Source organism: Phoxinus phoxinus (assembly GCF_949152265.1).
Source record: "Phoxinus phoxinus genome assembly, chromosome: 10".
NCBI classification, from domain to species: domain Eukaryota; kingdom Metazoa; phylum Chordata; class Actinopteri; order Cypriniformes; family Leuciscidae; genus Phoxinus; species Phoxinus phoxinus.
Genome location: NC_136885.1, coordinates 33,021,744 through 33,039,068, shown reverse-complemented (window position 1 = coordinate 33,039,068; position 17,325 = coordinate 33,021,744). Strand labels below are relative to the sequence as shown.

General features: G+C 37.6%; 1 protein-coding gene across 1 annotated transcript in view; it reads left to right on the top strand.

Moving 5' to 3' along the window:
- Positions 1-362: 362 nt before the first annotated feature.
- The window catches only part of nkd2b (NKD inhibitor of WNT signaling pathway 2b), a 40,176-nt gene continuing 23,213 nt past the window's right edge, over positions 363-17,325 (top strand). The window contains exons 1-3 of the mRNA XM_079625655.1: positions 363-720; positions 1,406-1,432; positions 1,539-1,633. Coding sequence (XP_079481781.1) covers positions 696-720; positions 1,406-1,432; positions 1,539-1,633 — 147 coding nt within the window. The 5' untranslated portion in view covers positions 363-695. The remainder of the gene's footprint in view (positions 721-1,405; positions 1,433-1,538; positions 1,634-17,325) is intronic.

Genomic DNA, 17,325 nt, shown 5'->3' with positions numbered 1-17,325 from the left:
GAGCTGGCTTTAGATTTCACCGGCGGTGTAACTCAGAGACGTTAAACCACAAGCTGGCACGGGTAGATGGATAGTTTGTGAAGTCCCAGAAGAAGTTAAAGTTTGTGGAATATGTTGAACAACAGCACATGTTAAGGAGACAGACATGCAGTTCGGGATGAGCAATCATCTGCATAATTTTGAACTTGGTTTATCCAATTTTCAAATGTATGTTCTGGAAATGTATGCAGATTAATGCATTTGCAATCAGATAAAGCCTAATTTGCATATTTAAAAATAACATTTCAGAAAACTTGTTATACAAAACATGTCTTAATGTGATTTCCCCCGTATTTATTCACCTGTAGTGTCTTTCCTTAAGAAGTGCTAGTCATGTGAGTGTCAGTAGAGGGCAGCAGTGATGCTGAAGGGGCTGGTCTGAAGGTGTGTGTTTCTCCCACACTTCACTTCACATCTTCATCTTCACTGCAGCAGAAGATCATCTCGAGAGCTCCTGCGACAGTTTCTCCTCTTCACTCTTCTGCATTACAGACTCGCAGGGAACGGGACTCTCCGGTGTCGCGCGCTTAATGCTGCTCGTGCTCGCATGTTTCCGGAATCTGCAGGATTTGACTTTTTCATTTCTCTGAACGGGATACAATGTAACAACTGAGACCGAGAGATGCACGACTTCTGTTAACTACAGCTGTGATACAATGGGGAAACTTCACTCTAAACATGGTGAGTTGTACATCTAGAAGTTACATAGTCGCAACATATTTGTGTTAATATGTTAACGCGTATGTATGGACGATTATTCAGTGATGGGAACTGTTCTGTGTTTTAGGATGACTTCAGTCATAAATATATAATAGATTTAAACTTTAAATTTTTTCTTTAATGACTTTTTCTACATTTTAAAAGTGCTGATTTATATGCACCAAAGGTCAAATTTCCCAGTTCGTTCGTATTATTATTGTTTTTAAGTTTCTTTTTGTTTTTATTGGAAATGTGAAGTGACAGAGTCATATTTCTGACAGAACAGTATAATTTTTAAGTTCAGAAACGTCATTAATATAAGATTTTTTACATATGAAAGTAGCGTCGTTAGGTATTACCAAATGACTGACTGATAAACTATCATTGTTGTAAGCAATTCAAACGTGCAACTTTTTTCTCTAAAAACTGGAAAATGTCATTACCAATAATGATCAGATATTAACTCCAGGACAACATAAATTGAACAGTTTGAAGAAGTTTCTAATATATAAATTTGAAATAACCAAAAAATATCATCCACATATGTCAATTGAACACTTTGTCAATCTTTGCCATGCACGCTCTTGAAGTAGACACACATCTTCCAAAATACATAAATGTTATTATAAATAATGCTCTGATTTTTGTATTTGCTATTCGGGTGCAGCTTGCAAACGTCGGGAAAATCCTGAGGGTGAGATTTGCATTTGACACAGTTTTTCTTTTTCTTTTTTTTTTAGTTAATATGAACTATTAATGGCTTAGAACATTTCCCAATGCTTTTTCAAATCTATTTTCAGGGGACAGTTTTGTTGTGAATGGCTTCATTTCAAGAAGAGGAGTTGAAGAAGGCGAGAGATATGGCACATCTGGCACCAATCTGAAAGATTACAAGGTAAGAAGCACCTGTTTTTTTTGTGTGTGTGTGTGCATTTGCTTCCTTTAAGCATCTGAAATCTTCTTTCCATCCATCTTTAGACCTGTCTCACATAGGCAGCGACCTTCTAACTAAAATCAAACATATAATCCGACTCTTCTACATAGACACTATCTCTATGCATCATACAAATAGCACTTTGTTGAGACACTCGACTAATGAGTATGTAGTTTGCATGTTGCAAAGGTAACTGTGTTATTCTAATAAGCAAGAATACACAGAACTAATACACAGAAAAGTTTTTTTTATCACCGTTTTGAATGACTGCGGTGCATTATGTGATTTTTGAAGCTTTTTCCCTGTATCATAATTGACTTGCTCAAGAATCTAGACCAGAGAAGGAGCAACTTGCGGTGAGCCGTTTGCCATCTCGCTGCCAAAGACCACATTCCCACTGACGAGAAATCATCATTACACCGACTGAAACAAACAGAACAGAGTGTGTGTTCGCAAGGCCATGCAACGACATGTCGAGCTCCTCGTGATGACGAGAGCTGCCTTTGTTTTTGTCGTGTTTGGCAGCGGGACAGCTCCGCTGTGGTTGTTCCCCTGTGGGACTGATGGGTTTTGACAGCCCTTTCCCTGCGGTGGGACTGTGACATCAGCGCCGGGCAGACGGTTGGTGATTGACAGCTGTATTAACTAACAGCCGACAGTCTCGGTTAGCCCTGGACGTACGGCAGCTCGCATGCATAATGTCTGTGTGAACTGTGTCGAAATGTACAGTGACCTTTTGGGAGTGCCAGGTGTTGATGAGTCATTTCACTAATTGTGATCGGTTGAGGTTTCATCTCGTGCGAACTAAATTGTCTCTTATTATGCAGTTTCATTTATGCTCTTCTTCTCCTCCACCTAAGCAGTTTTCCTCATTGCATACGTATGTCAGGAACGCAGTTCTCTTCATTTGAAACTGATTTATATAAACCAAATCAGTATTGTGAATATTGCAATGATTTATTACACTTTTTACTTGCTCTTGTTCAGGGAGAGATGTTTTGATAGTGTCTCTCTTTTTTAAACTTCAGTAAAACACTCTTAGAGCTCGTTTGATTAATTTCTGTGAATATCCATTTTTAAATAATCTATTCCAAAGTCAAACTCAAACATTCCTGAAGATTTATTTAAATAAACAGAAATTCACAAGAATGACTCAAAACATGTTTGTTTGATTCACTTTTTTGGATGAGTTCAAACTGTCCATTTAATATATATATACAGTGCTATGCATAAGTTTAGACACCCATGCTAAAGTTGACTAAAAAGAGGAATAAAAAATCATCTTTTGGAAATTGAACTTAATGCCTTAATTTAAAAAAATAGGAAAAATCCAACCTTTAAGGACACCAATTTTCGTTGTGAATGAATAATGTATCGTAAATAAATAAATGTTCTTCCTTAAAATACAGGGTGCATAAGTTTGGACACCCCTATGTTAAACTCCCATAGAGGCAGGCAGATTTTTATTTTTAAAGGCCAGTTACTTCATGGATCCAGGATACTCTGCATCCTGATAAAGTTCCCCTGGCCTTTGGAATTAAAATAGCCCCACATCATCACACACCCTTCACCATACCTAGAGATTGGCATGGTTTTATTTCAGTTAGCCTAACAGCTGGTTTGATTTGCATTGAGAGATGATCTTATGGAAAGTACTCCATGCCAATCTCCAGGTATAGTGAAGAGTGTGTGATGATGTGGGGCTATTTTAATTCCAGAGGCCAAGGGAACTTTATCAGGATGCAGAGTATCCTGGATCCATATAGTAACTGGCCTTTAAAAATAAAAATCTGCCTGCCTCTATGGGAGTTTAACATAGGGGTGTCCAAACTTATGCACCCTGTATTTTAAGGAAGAACATTTATTTATTTACGATACATTATTCATTCACAAAGAAAATTGGTGTCCTTAAAGGTTGGATTTTTCCTATTTTTTTAAATTAAGGCATTAAGTTCAATTTTCAAAAGATGATTTTTTATTCCTCTTTTTAGTCAACTTTAGCATGGGTGTCTAAACTTATGCATAGCACTGTATATATAAAATAAAAATCTCTGAATTGCTTTATTGAAATGGACAGATCATGGACAGAATGGTTCAAAAGAATGAATCAGTGGATGAGTTCAAACTTGAAATGGACAGAAAATCAAAGGAAAGATTCAAACCAACTCTAAAAAGTTAGTTTGATTAATTTCTGTGAATGACTTTAAACTGTTCAGTTCAAAATTCAACCTTAAAAATCTCTGAATTGATCAATTGAAATGGACAAATATTCTTATTAATGAAAGCAACTATAACCAGTTTGTTTGATACATTTTTGTGAATGAGGTCAATATGTGCATTTCACTGAATCAATTCAAAAGTCAGTTTTGCACATTTTGAATTGATTCATTGAAATGAACAGAAGCCTGATTGTGTCTCATTATGTCAGACTCTTTGAATTGCATTATTTCAATTAGCGTCACGCTGAAGGACGGCATAGACTCGAACTGATGATTAACCTGCCCTATTAGAAGCCTTATAAAAGTTGTTCCCTTCATGAATGAGAAAGTTATTTGGGAAAATCTGACGGCGATCTGTAGGGGAAACCACCGGCGGCGCAGGATACGTCATATGTCATTAATGGGCAAGTCCAGGGTTTGATTTAATCAAAGTTTTGGCTCTGATTTGTGTTTTGTCAGTCGTCCAGCACCTGAAAGAGTCTTTGAAACTGCGAGCAGGAGCACTTTTGATTGCTGATAAGACAAACTTGGGTTGTTTATTAAGGGTGGTTGAAGTGCAAGACGTCTGTATAATTAAGGGCACTTTAAAACTAGAGCTTTTGGTGCAATTTTGGTGCAATAGAGTTTGATTAATGAACGGGTCAAACTCTGGATCAAACCAATCTTTGAACTAGCCTTGTTGTAAAACATGTTGCAGTTTAGATCACAATACGCATTGTCTTGTGTTGCCATCTTGCTTTTGCAATTTCATTGCAAATTAATCTCCAATGTCCCGTAATGTGCATATTTATGTCTCCGCAAACAAAACAAATGCATGTGTGCTAGAACTAGGCGATCACGTTTCTCTGTCTAATCAGCTATTTGTGATTTTGGAAAACATCATAATCATAGATTTGTGCTGCCATGTTTATTCTGCAGTAAACCGAATCCTCGTTAACAACATCTTGATGAGTTGCAGGATAAAGAGTCATTGTTGTGGGATCAGAGCTGGTTTGATTGAAGGTTTTTTGGAGTTACTATACTTTTACTTCTAGTGATTGGCAGATTGGCAAGTAAGCTGGATACCTAGTATTACACGAATAGTTCACCCAAAAATGAAAATTGTCATCATTTACTCAAAACCTGTACGAGTTTCTTTCTTCTGCTGAACACAAAAGAAGACATTTTGAACAATATGGGCAACCAAACAGTTGATGAACCCCATGGACTGTAAAATATGGTAATTGTGTAAGTAGTTCGCATGACTTATGCACATGACAGAGGTTGAGTAAATGATGATAAAATCATCAAGTTTTGTAATGTTGCAGTATTTCATCAAAGACGAGTCCACTGGGAAACAAGGACTACTGGTCTCTTGAGTTTTAGGCTGGAAAAAAACAGCGAATTGAATGTTTATTGTGTTTAATGTTTTGTATTTGAAGCCCCATCGTGTTTTGAACATGGAAACGAGTTTATTAATTTTTTGAACATCTCCGTTTCTCTTTGTAATATTGAGGGATGTTTGAGTTTATAATTGTGGTTGACTTTTTTTTTTTTTTCAGACCGCATATAAATAGTCTTTTTATAGACTGTCTACATGACATTTCTCTTTGATGCTAAAATGACTCCATAAATTTCAACACAGATTTATTCTGTTGTTGGCATAATTTTCTCTGATAGTCTGGGTCGTTTACGATTGGTTTATGATGCACAAGTGTAAGAAGAATCGAATGACGTCTCACCCCTAGGGATTGTTTGACATTTGTCGAGCCGGTTGTAGTGTTGTATTGTCATTATAAGTGCGGTTTGACTTTGCACCTCAGAGCAGCTGTAATTCTGTCCTCTAAATGAACTGAAAGGAGATATCTCTATATAATTTGACACTCAGTGTTTAAGGATCTCTTTATGAATTATGTATTTCTGGATTACATCAAGTGAAGTAACAGTACTTTGAGTACTGTAGAGCTGCTTTATAGTGAAAACTTGTAATTGTAATTCTAATTGAAAGAGATGCTGACACTGTTTTTTCATGTTTAATACTTCAAAACTGCTGCTTTTGGTTGATTATGATTTCACTTTTCTAACTTTAGTTAGTGTGTAATGTTGCTGTTTGAGCATAAACAACATCTGCAAAGTTACAAAGCTCAAAGTTCAAAGCAAAGAGAGATATTTTATTTTAAAGAAATTGCTTTAAATTGTCCTTTTTAAGGACGACAACAAACGGCTGGTAGAGACTACACGACATTCCTCCCGGGTTAGTGACATCACTAACCCTAGAATTTACATAAACCCCGCCCCCTGAACACAATTTGTAGTCTACATGTTGTCACTTCTTTTTGAGTCTCTCCATCTTTCTGACTCCGGTTTGAACATAAAAGGCTAAAAGTTTTTGACATTTTCAGTGCATGTGTGTGTGAGTGCTAGCTGTTGTAGCTCCGCCCTCTGTGTCGGGAGCAGCAGCTCATTTGCATTTAAAGGGACACACACTTTATGTTTCATAAATAATGAATTTGATCACATTAACATGGTTATTTTCTTGTTTATTAATTTGAAGCTGCTTTGAAACTATCTGTATTGTATAACGCACTATATTATAGGAATAAATGTTACTTGACTTGATCATGGCAGTAGTAATTCATCAAAAGACGGAAAATAGATTTGAATACCTTTATTCATATGCATGGCATTACTTGATTTGCATAATTCGTTTAGTAATTTTGTTGCTAAAACGGCGCAGACAGCATATGCAAATAAACACTATCAGCTGCACCGCTCATCTTTCATAATTGAACATCTTTCACAATTCATCTCTAAGTGCACTTACATTGAAAGAACTTTGCTATAAATACATGATGGAGGACTTTATTATTTTCTGCCACAGATGCTGTTGGAAGAGCTTAATTTCTACTAAACCCAGAACATTCCTTGAAGTTAATGGAAAAGAGGGATTGTGTCCAATAATTGTGTCTGGCTGCCTTTTAAAGTCAGCTTTAGGATTTTGGAGGCAGGTAAAATCCTGATGGCCACAGATTAGAAACGGGCCAAATCCGGTGTTTGGTCAGACCCCCCCCATCCCCCATCCCATTGTCAGGGAAGCGGAGGGAATGGGATTCCTCAGCTGCCTGGACGTGACTTCAAAGCGTGGAGCTGGGAGTTATTAAAGCTCTCTGATATCACTGGAGCCGCGTATCTGGGGGAAGGGCTGACGGACAAACAGGCCCGCGGGGAGAGGCAGACGGGTGAGTGTCCCGAGGGTTTTCCTGGTGTGGAGTTCCTGAGTATTAACTCTAAAAGCCATTAGTGTTCAGTGGGCAATAATGAGCTCATTAGTGCAGTCAGATGTTTCCTTAAAAGAATATCATGTCGTTTCAAACCCGAATGACTTAAAGGGATAGTTCACCCAAAAATGCATTAATTACTCGTGGCGTTCCAAGACTTTCGTTCGATGTTTATATGAGAATAAAAGCCGAAATTCAATGTTCATCGTATATAAGATCGTGTCTCTTCACAATTTTTTTTGGACTAAACCACTCAATTCATATGGATTCGTTTCACGATCTCTTTATCAACTTTTTGAAGCAAGTGGTAGTTGCATAGCTGTCAATGGAGGGACAGAAAGCTCTCAGATTTCATCATAAAAATCTTAATTCGTGTTCTGAAGATGAACAAAAGTCTTACGGGTTTGGAATGACATCAAGGCGAGTAATTAATGGCTGAATTTTTTGTTTTGGAGTGAACTGTCCCTTTAATCAAGCGTCTTTATCAGGGTTATCAATTATCATCATAATGAAAACTAAAACTATATATATATAAAAAACTAAATTTTCATTACTTGAAATAAAATGTGACATTAACTGAAAAATAAAACTTAAACTTATTTTATTTCAGCTGGCTGCCAAGGTAACTTTTCTCATTTTCGTTTAGTACTAAAATAACAAACTTAAAAAAAAATGACAAAAACGAACCGTAAAATTAATAAAACTTGAATTCAAATATATAATATAAATAACATTTAATTTAAAATATTAGCAAAAACTATAATAGTGATTCTAAAATAACACTGATCTTTTTGCTGACATATCTATCAAGCTGCAAAAATGACAAAAAAGTGTCAAAAAGTAGTTAACGCACCTTTAGTCTTCTTAAGCCAAATTATAGTTTTGTGTGAGGAAATAATTTTTATGTTATGGCTTTTTGTTTAAATTTAGGCTTGTTCCTTACATAAATACATAATTACTTCAGAAGATTTGGCATGAAATGCACAATGCATGTTCATTAAAAATCTTCTTTCATGTTGCATAGAAAAAATTACAGCAGGGTTGGGAACGGCATGATAGATTTTAAATTTTTGTTCAACTATTCCTGAAAGTTTTGCTGTCATGTCCTTCAGATTAAAGCATGTTGAGTGAAAGGATCTAAAAAGCAGGAGCAGCAAATGGGGTAATTACGGACTTGGACTCAGAGGTGACTGTTGGCTGATCAAAGACGTTCCCTGAAAAAAAAAACAGGCTTTGTTTTTGTTCCTCAAGGAGACCGCGATAGGGAAAGAATGAGTTGACTGGTTTGGAGAAGGGTGAGTTTGACGGATCATTGCAGGTGTTCGGCTCTTACCTGTATAAACACCTGGCACGGGGCTAGAGAGATCTTCAGAGGAAAGATCAAAATGACCAGTCAATATGAGCAGCCAAAATAGCAGCAGCTCCGAATGTTGTTGGAAGGCCGGACAAGCGGCGCCTCTGTGAAAAATCCACACGGAAAGCGCTTGATTCCAGTGGAGGCTCGCCCTCCAAAGACTCGCCATTCTTAAAGAGCCTGTGAGGCCTCAGTGTGTTTCAACACTGGAAACATCAACAGTCTGCAGCACACTGACTGCTTCTTCTGCTCTCGGGATGCCCAAATAATGACACACTCGCTCATTTCAACTTTTCAACACCCCTTTTGTCTTAAACGTTCCCAGGCATGAAGCCATTAACGTGATGCCAGAGAAGTAGGAACAATCTGATAAATGGTGAATATAGAGTCGGGCACAATCCAGAATGAGTGTGAATGCGAACTGGCTTCAACACACAAGTTCAACTTTTGGAAATGAAATTGTAATTCAGGAAATTACTCTTCCTGAACCCTAAGAAACTCAATAGTGTCACTCAACAGAAGAGCCTCATTTGTCGGCAAGAACACTTTACATACATTACAGCATTCTGGCAAATTATGGTACATAAAATGAAAGTTAATTTATTAAAGATAATGCAATTTTAGATAATGAATAATTTACAATGAAAACCGAAATTTTATTTGAAAGGAAATTTCGTACAGTAAATTATATAAATGAAATCATGTACAATAAATAAAATGTAAATTTTAAATGAAATTTCATAGATTTTTTTATTATATATATTAATAAAAAATAAAAATAAATCAATGAATCAATATTTTTATTAGAGGATGATATATTCAAAATATATATTTAATATTTGTGTATGTATGTATATATATATATATATATATATATATATATATATATATATATATATATATATATATATATATAAATCAATTCTGACATTTCATTTAAAATTTAAATTTTATTTATCATATATGATTTCATTTATATAATTTACCATAATTCCCTTCAAAATAAAATAAAAAATTTTTTATAATAAATTATTAATTATAAGATTTTATTATTATATTAATTTTATTACTATTTATATTTTTGTAATTTTTCAGGATATATATTATGTCATGTAATTTTTCAGGCAATATGTTGTTTGTATGAACAATCGTTTGATTGATGCAAGTTAGGAGTGAGCTTCTAAAGTCGCTGAAATTGTTTACGGTAACTTGTAGTTTTATTTTTAATTTTTTTAAATCACGGCCAAGCTAAACTCTTATAGTATTATGATTATTAATGATTATTTCCCAAAACACGGGGGAACAAACCTTGACTTCCCAGATATAACGGGCCCTGACGGATGAGGTCAGGATCATCCCAGTGACAAAACCTGTAAATATGATGTTGCCTCTTAACAGCCAGTCAGAGTGGACGTGTTCGATTATCTCATGTTTGCTTTTAGAAATCAGATTTCTCACCTCAACAGAACTGTGTATTTTCTTGCTTTATCCTGGAGAGGGATATTTTATTTGGACTTGTTCGTTTTCTGGCATCTTCCTCTCCCATGTTAACTTTGAGTCGGTGGTGTTTGCTTTGGAAATGTGTTGTGGATATCTGGCCTATATTTAAGAGTGTCACATTCAATGACATCTTTCTCCCTCGGCTTTTCTCACGTTCTCCGACTTGAGAACGTGAGAAGTTCGCAAATGGAGAAACTCTATTGTCTTGATGGAGCTGAACGATGCTTTTGGCCCGACTTTCTGCCTTTGTTTAATAGTTGACATTCTCCTGGTCAAAACCACTGTCGAGGAAGGCTCAGACGTGCTCGTATGGTATGCAAGTTTGCAAGTTTTTGAGGCGACATTTGAAGAGTTTTTTTTTTTTTTTTTTTTTTGGCTTCACAAGAAGGCGAGCCGTGATCCTTCATCTCTGAATGAGAAGCATGTGGCGGGCGTCCAGAACAGCGGGGTCTTTCAGCGCGGCCGCTGTGGACATCTGTTCCTGGTTTGTACAGCAGAAATCCTCGAGCTCGGAGAGGGGCAACAGGGGGCCGATAAGGGCCTGTTTTTCCTAAAGGCTTTGAGGTGGTGGGGCACTATGAAGGGTGTTGTTTTGGGGGAACAGGGAGTGTTCAATAGATGTGGCACTGACAGCCTGGATTGTTCTCTTTTTCTTTAACAACCACATAGCAACACTTTAGCACCATGCTGATGAGTTTTGCATGAACACCTTTTTTGTACAGTATGATATTTAGAAACTGTACTGTCTATTTTTAGAAATTTAACATTAAAAAGTTGAAAATCTCCCATTGACTTGCATTAGGTATGTTTACATGCACTCATTTTCCTAGGAATAAATTCAATCCGATTTCAGATTCTGAAAGTTTTGTTTATATAAAGGGTGAAACTCAAAAAATTAGAATATCGTGCAAAAGTTCATTTATTTCAGTAATTCAACTTAAAAGGTGAAACTTATTACATGCAAAGTGAGATATTTCAAGCCTTTATTTGTTATAATTTTGATGATTATGGCTTACAGCTTATGAAAACCCCAAATTCAAAATTAGAATATTGTGAAAAGGTTTTCATAAGCTGTAAGTTTTAGTTTAGCAAACAAATCGCTTGAGTGGGTGTAAATACCACTCACTTTCATGTTTTCGCGTCTGATTGGTTGAAGGACTATCCAATTGACCCTTCGCTGGGAGCTTGATTGACAGGTGATCTGACCAATTGTACTTCGCCATCCGCCATTTTGTCCGACAAAGCAGTCAGGAGAGTTAGTAGATTAACATGGGAGGATTTGAGCTTGAGAGTGTACTGACGCCTTTCCGCGGTTAAAACAACATTCCTTTGATGCTGTAAATGAACTAGAAGGAAGAGATGATCGGTTCACGAGCGGCTTTAACTGATGCTCTACAGCGATCTGTCACGACACATTAAAGAGCCACAAAACGGTATTTATTGTTTACATTTCTTTAAAAAAATGACCAAATTTGAAAGGTGTGACGTTGTTTAATATGTTTAATATCAAAAGTAACCGAAAAGTAACCTGGTGTGTCCTGTCTGTCAGTGTGTTGTCAGTGTCTCTCTGCTCCGCGATGTATTTTTCACTGCGTGAGAACATGGTGTGGCGTGAGAGCGGCGTAGCTTGTCGGACATAGCGACAGTAACTAAGGGGGGCGGGTCTTTGCGAATGGTCAATTGCGTACAGAGTCATTTGAACTATGCCCGTTGATCACGCCTCTTGTTCAGTAGAAATACAGAGCAGACTCCCCAGACTAATGTTAAATCTTAAAAGATTGAGCTTGGTGTGGTGATAGCCAGACTATCTACACTGCATATGAGCGAGATCTTTTTCTTTCACTCCCAACGCCCCCCCCTCCCTGTTTCATGGAAAACGACATCTGAACAACACTGCAGGCGGATGGCATGTTTATTTGTTTGAGGATATTTATGCTGCGAAAGGCACTTTGAAGGTGTTTGCTTACGTTCCTCCAGTTCCTTGTCCAAGCACTCTTTCCGAGCGGGTTGAGCGCTCACGGCTTCAGAGACACTGAGGTGCCATCGTTAGATTGTGGAGCGAGTTAAGCGGGCGACTTTAAAGCGCTCACAGATGACTGTTTGATCTCCTCCAGATGCCACCAATGTTTCCCTTTTTCCTCATTCCAGACTTTTGACATGCAATTATTCATAATGAAGGCAATTTATAGTTTTCACGCTGTTTAAAGTCAACATAAAGTCAAAATTGACTTACTTAATGCACATTCTTGGTCTTAGAGTGCATATTTGACTAATCTTTCATCAAAATAACTTCACAAAATTTTTGTACACGTTTTCAGCTTTTCTTTGGTGTGTAATGTTGCAGTTTGACCATGGAAAAAGGTCTGCAAATTTACAAAGCACAAAGTCCCTCCAGCGGGAGTTATTCTCTATATCAGTGTCACTGTTTCTGAACTCCCTGAAACGCCTCCATTGTAGTCTTGAGTTTTCTTCCGGGAACGAACACGTCACAATATTCCTCATTTAAATAATTCCCGCCCAAGGCATATGCTAAATAAATGGGCGGGGCCTGGTTGAGTTACTTTAGTATTGTGTTGAAAGAAACGTATAGTTATGGTAAGGGGCGGGACATTTCCCAAACACACTCAAAGCAGTTGACCATCAAAACACACTGGCCCAGCCGACCAATCAGAGCACATTGTGCTTTTCAGAAGGAGGGGCTTCATGGAGACACGAACTAAACAGAGCGTTAGTGACAGACTGGGAAGAGAGGAGCTGCAACAATGACAAATACTTGAAAATAATGTTTATTTAATATTCAAGCATGAAAACCTATTCTAGTAGAGCCCCAAAACAAAATCAAGACGTTTAAAAAGGGCGTAATAGGTCCCCTTTAAAGAAAAGCTGTATGTCAGTCACTATGTTGCATTTAATAAACAGAATTCGATTGAATGTTTTTGCACACTAACTGAGGAATACATCACAGAAGTTCATCAATCTAGAAAAGAAGCTGCACCTCAAAAAGGACGATTTAAAATGACAGCTCAAATAATAAACAGACTTTAATTCATGCAAGTTCATATTTCTGCTTTTGAACTGTCTAGAGCGCTGGCCTGGTTACTTTCTGTTGTATTGTAATCGATATTATGCCACAAACACTGCTATCGAGTTTAATGAACCCGGAAAACATTTCTATAATGCCATGTTTTGAAAATCTCTTAAAAAAAACCCAGCATAGATCTGTTCACCAATGCCACTGTGTAAACAAGCATGATGTGAGACGCCATAAATTTGCACACGTTCGGCTGGTGTCAGCGGGATGTTTAAAGGGCCGGCGTTGAGGTCAGTCTGCGCCGAATGAGTGAATGGAAATGGAGCGTTTGCGGTGGATGTTATGGCAGCCGTTTACTTTGCGTCGCTTACAGGAGAAGGAAAGAAAATACCTGAAGCTGGAGTCCAGAGCGCCTGTGCGGTGACTTTCTTTTGGCCGAGACTGCTGGATCCTAGTCAGCGTTTGATCTCGTGCAGCTCTCAGCCAAGTCAAACAGCAGGAGACTCAAAGGTTATTGCGTTTTAGTGTGTAAGGTATGTTTCCATATAAACCGCTGTTCCCCTGTAGAAGGCTTTAGCTCATCTCCAAACGGACAATTTGCAAGGCTTAGCACAGTCAAGGGAATATTTGATTTATTTATTTTGGTACCGTGGTTGTTATTAAAAGAGGTTTTAATTGAATACTTGTGTTTTAATCAGTAATTTCATGACAAGGCGTTTGGAAAAACTTTACAAGTAAAATGGAAATGTTTGTTAAGAGGAAAACTAAGAAGCCTAAATGACAAAGGCATTAACTAGTTTTGTGTTGTTTGCTTACTTATGCATATATATTTAGTGTATAAAATACTTGAAAGGTCCTTAATCCCATTTTGATTGTTTTCTCTTTTTTTGGAAGTTGAATTAGACTATTCATAATAGATTTATGAGGAGTCTGACATAAAGCAAAAATAGCTTCACATGAGTTCAAAACAGTATAAACTAATATTATAAAGCAGTATATCATACCGCCAAACTCCTAACAAAGTACATATGAAATTGGACAATAATGTGCTTTGTGGCTTTTGAATCAGTTTTCCCGCTGTGTTTTGCAATACATATTGTTCATAAGTCTCTCTGATTTTTAAACGGTTCCTGCGACATGCTATTCTGAGCCGTTTGATCACGGAAAAGCCTCCTTTTCTTTGCTCAGGTGCTGCAAACAGACAACCACGCACATAAATCTGATCATTTTAACCCAACGCGTGTCGTTTTCAAACTCTGTTAGCATGCTGTATCAGTGTTGGCTTATGCAATATTGTCTCAAAGAGATTCCTAGAGCCTCTTTTGTGAAAACCTCAGAAACCTCATCCTTTTTCTACATTCCCCCAAGACCGACGGCTACGAACAGACACCCTAAACCCAGTTTCCTGTCTGCACACTAAACAAACATGGAACGAGAAAGAAACGGAGAGGTCTGTTGTGCATTTTGACACAATGCGCCTTTTTGCAGAGTAGGAGAGCTTGAAGACGCCTGGAGTGCTGCATGTTGTTGCATTCGGAAATGTAGTAAAAACGGCACACTTTTGTGAAGTTAAAAGTTTGAGCTGTTTAAATACTGTGAGAACTGGCTCATATTCCTGTGACATAATAAAAGCTGAAATGATTGGAAGCACATTTTTCTCGTGAGACAACTCCCCGTTCTGGACCTCTAGGTATCACTATTATCGGCCAGTTTGTAAGACGGGAGACCTAAATTAATATATGCATATATGTACGACTTAAATGTACACACAAGGTGTTTTTGAATCTGATTGAGAATTCGATCATTTGCACGCTTAAAGGGACAGTTTGCCCCAAAAATTAAAATTCTGTCATACTGACCCTCATGTCTTTCCAAACCCGTAAGACTTATGTTCATCTTCAGAACACGAATTAAGATGTTTTTGATGAAATCTGAGAGATTTCTGTCCCTCCATTGACAGTCTACGCATTTACCACTTTGATGCTTCAAAATGTTCATAAAGTGATCGTAAAACTAATCTATATGAATTGAGTGGTTTAATCCAAAATTTTCAGATGAGACTATCACTTTATATGAAGAACAGATCGAATTTAGGCTTTTACTCACAACATATAAACATTCATTAACTCACACATTAGTTGTGGTAAACGGAAGCTCAAGCATGTTCACTTGACGCGCGAGAACCAATGAGGTTCATTCTCGTGTTACGCATCACGTTTGAGCTTCTGCAAGAGCCAATGAGGTTCATTCTCGTGTTACGCATCACGTTTGAGCTTCAGCAAGAACCAATGAGGTTCATTCTCGTGTTACGCAGCACGTTTGAGCTTCAGCAAGAGCCAATGAGGTTCATTCTCGTGTTACGCATCACGTTTGAGCTTCAGCAAGAGCCAATGAGGTTCATTCTCGTGTTACGCATCACGTTTGAGCTTCAGCAAGAGCCAATGAGGTTCATTCTCGTGTTACGCATCACGTTTGAGCTTCTGTGAGAACCAATGAGGTTCATTCTCGTGTTACGCATCACGTTTGAGCTTCAGCAAGAGCCAATGAGGTTCATTCTCGTGTGACGCTTTACGTTTGAGCTTCAGCAAGAGCCAATGAGGTTCATTCTCGTGTTACGCATCACGCTTCAGCTTCAGCAAGAACCAATGAGGTTCATTCTCGTGTTACGCATCACGCTTCAGCTTCAGCAAGAACCAATGAGGTTCATTCTCGTGTTACGCAGCACCTTTGAACTTCAGCAAGAGCCAATGAGGTTCATTCTCGTGTTACGCATCACGTTTGAGCTTCAGCAAGAGCCAATGAGGTTCATTCTCGTGTTACGCATCACGTTTGAGCTTCAGCAAGAGCCAATGAGGTTCATTCTCGTGTTACGCAGCACGTTTGAGCTTCAGCAAGAGCCAATGAGGTTCATTCTCGTGTTACGCATAACGTTTGAGCTTCAGCAAGAGCCAATGAGGTTCATTCTCGTGTTACGCATAACGTTTGAGCTTCAGCAAGAGCCAATGAGGTTAATTCTCGTGTTACGCAGCACGTTTGAGCTTCTGCAAGAGGTTTGTTCTTGCACGTCAAGCAGGTTCGATTGAGCTTATGTACTCTGATAAATGTTTAAATGTATATAAAAGCCTAAATTGAACCTGTTCATCATATAAATAGATCAAGTCTCTTCAGAAGATTTAGACTAAACCGCTCAATTCATATGGATTAGTTTTACGATCTCTTTATTAACTTTTTCAAGTGGTAGTTGTCAATGGAGGGACTGAAAGCTCTCAAATTACATCAAAATGATCTTAATTTGTGTTCTGAAGATAAATATGGTTTGGAATGACATGAGGGTGAGTAATTAATGACTTAATGACTTAATTTTCATTTTTGGGTGAACTAACCTTTAAATGTTTTGCTTTGATCCGATTATTTCAGGTCTACCACCCAATCTGATCAAAAACGTCATCCAGGTTGATCCATTTGTGTGTAGTTTAAAAACCTTCAAAAACTGTGAGAACTGCCTCATATTCCTGTGACATAAGAAAAGCTGAAGTGAGTGAAAGCACATTTTTCTCTTGTTCAGAAAACCATTGAGACTCCCCATTCTGGACCTCTAGCTTGCACATGTGTAGGTATCGCTATTATTCAAGCCATAAAACTGCACGGCCACATCTGAAAGTGGTTAGCTGTCGAAACACACTGGCAGCTTCAAAGCGAGCTGCAGTCGGAGCGGGACTGAGTTCCTCTCAGATTGGGAATAGCTGCAAATGGGCCTTTGTTACTTGGACGCGCTCTCTCCATCAAAAGCCACTTCCAGATGTGGCTCCACTGCAAGAATCAAATGTTTAAATCATTATCTTTCATGAGGCATATTGGGCTTGATGCAGCAGTCCCACGTTTGAAGCGAAACGCTCTGGTTGGTCTTTGAAATTTAGGCGCCAAAAGAAATTTGAAGTGAGTAATTAAGTAAATAGCGACACCACTAACTTGTCTACATTTCATGGGGATCATTGGGAAATGTGAATCAGTTCATTTACTCGTTTGGCTTCATTTAAATACAACTATGTAGTTAAAAATAGGATTTATTCCTTTGAATCACATCTGTGCTGCATTTTATGTTCTTGGTGGTTTAATGTAAATTGCTCTGATCAGTTTAATACTGTCAACTTAATTAAGAATTTCAGTTGATTGCTTTTATGTCAATATAAACTGTATAAAAATATATATTTTTTTTTTTCTTTTTCTTTTCTTTTTTTTTTCTTCTAATATATAATTATATATATTTATATATTAGAAAAATGTAAACACAC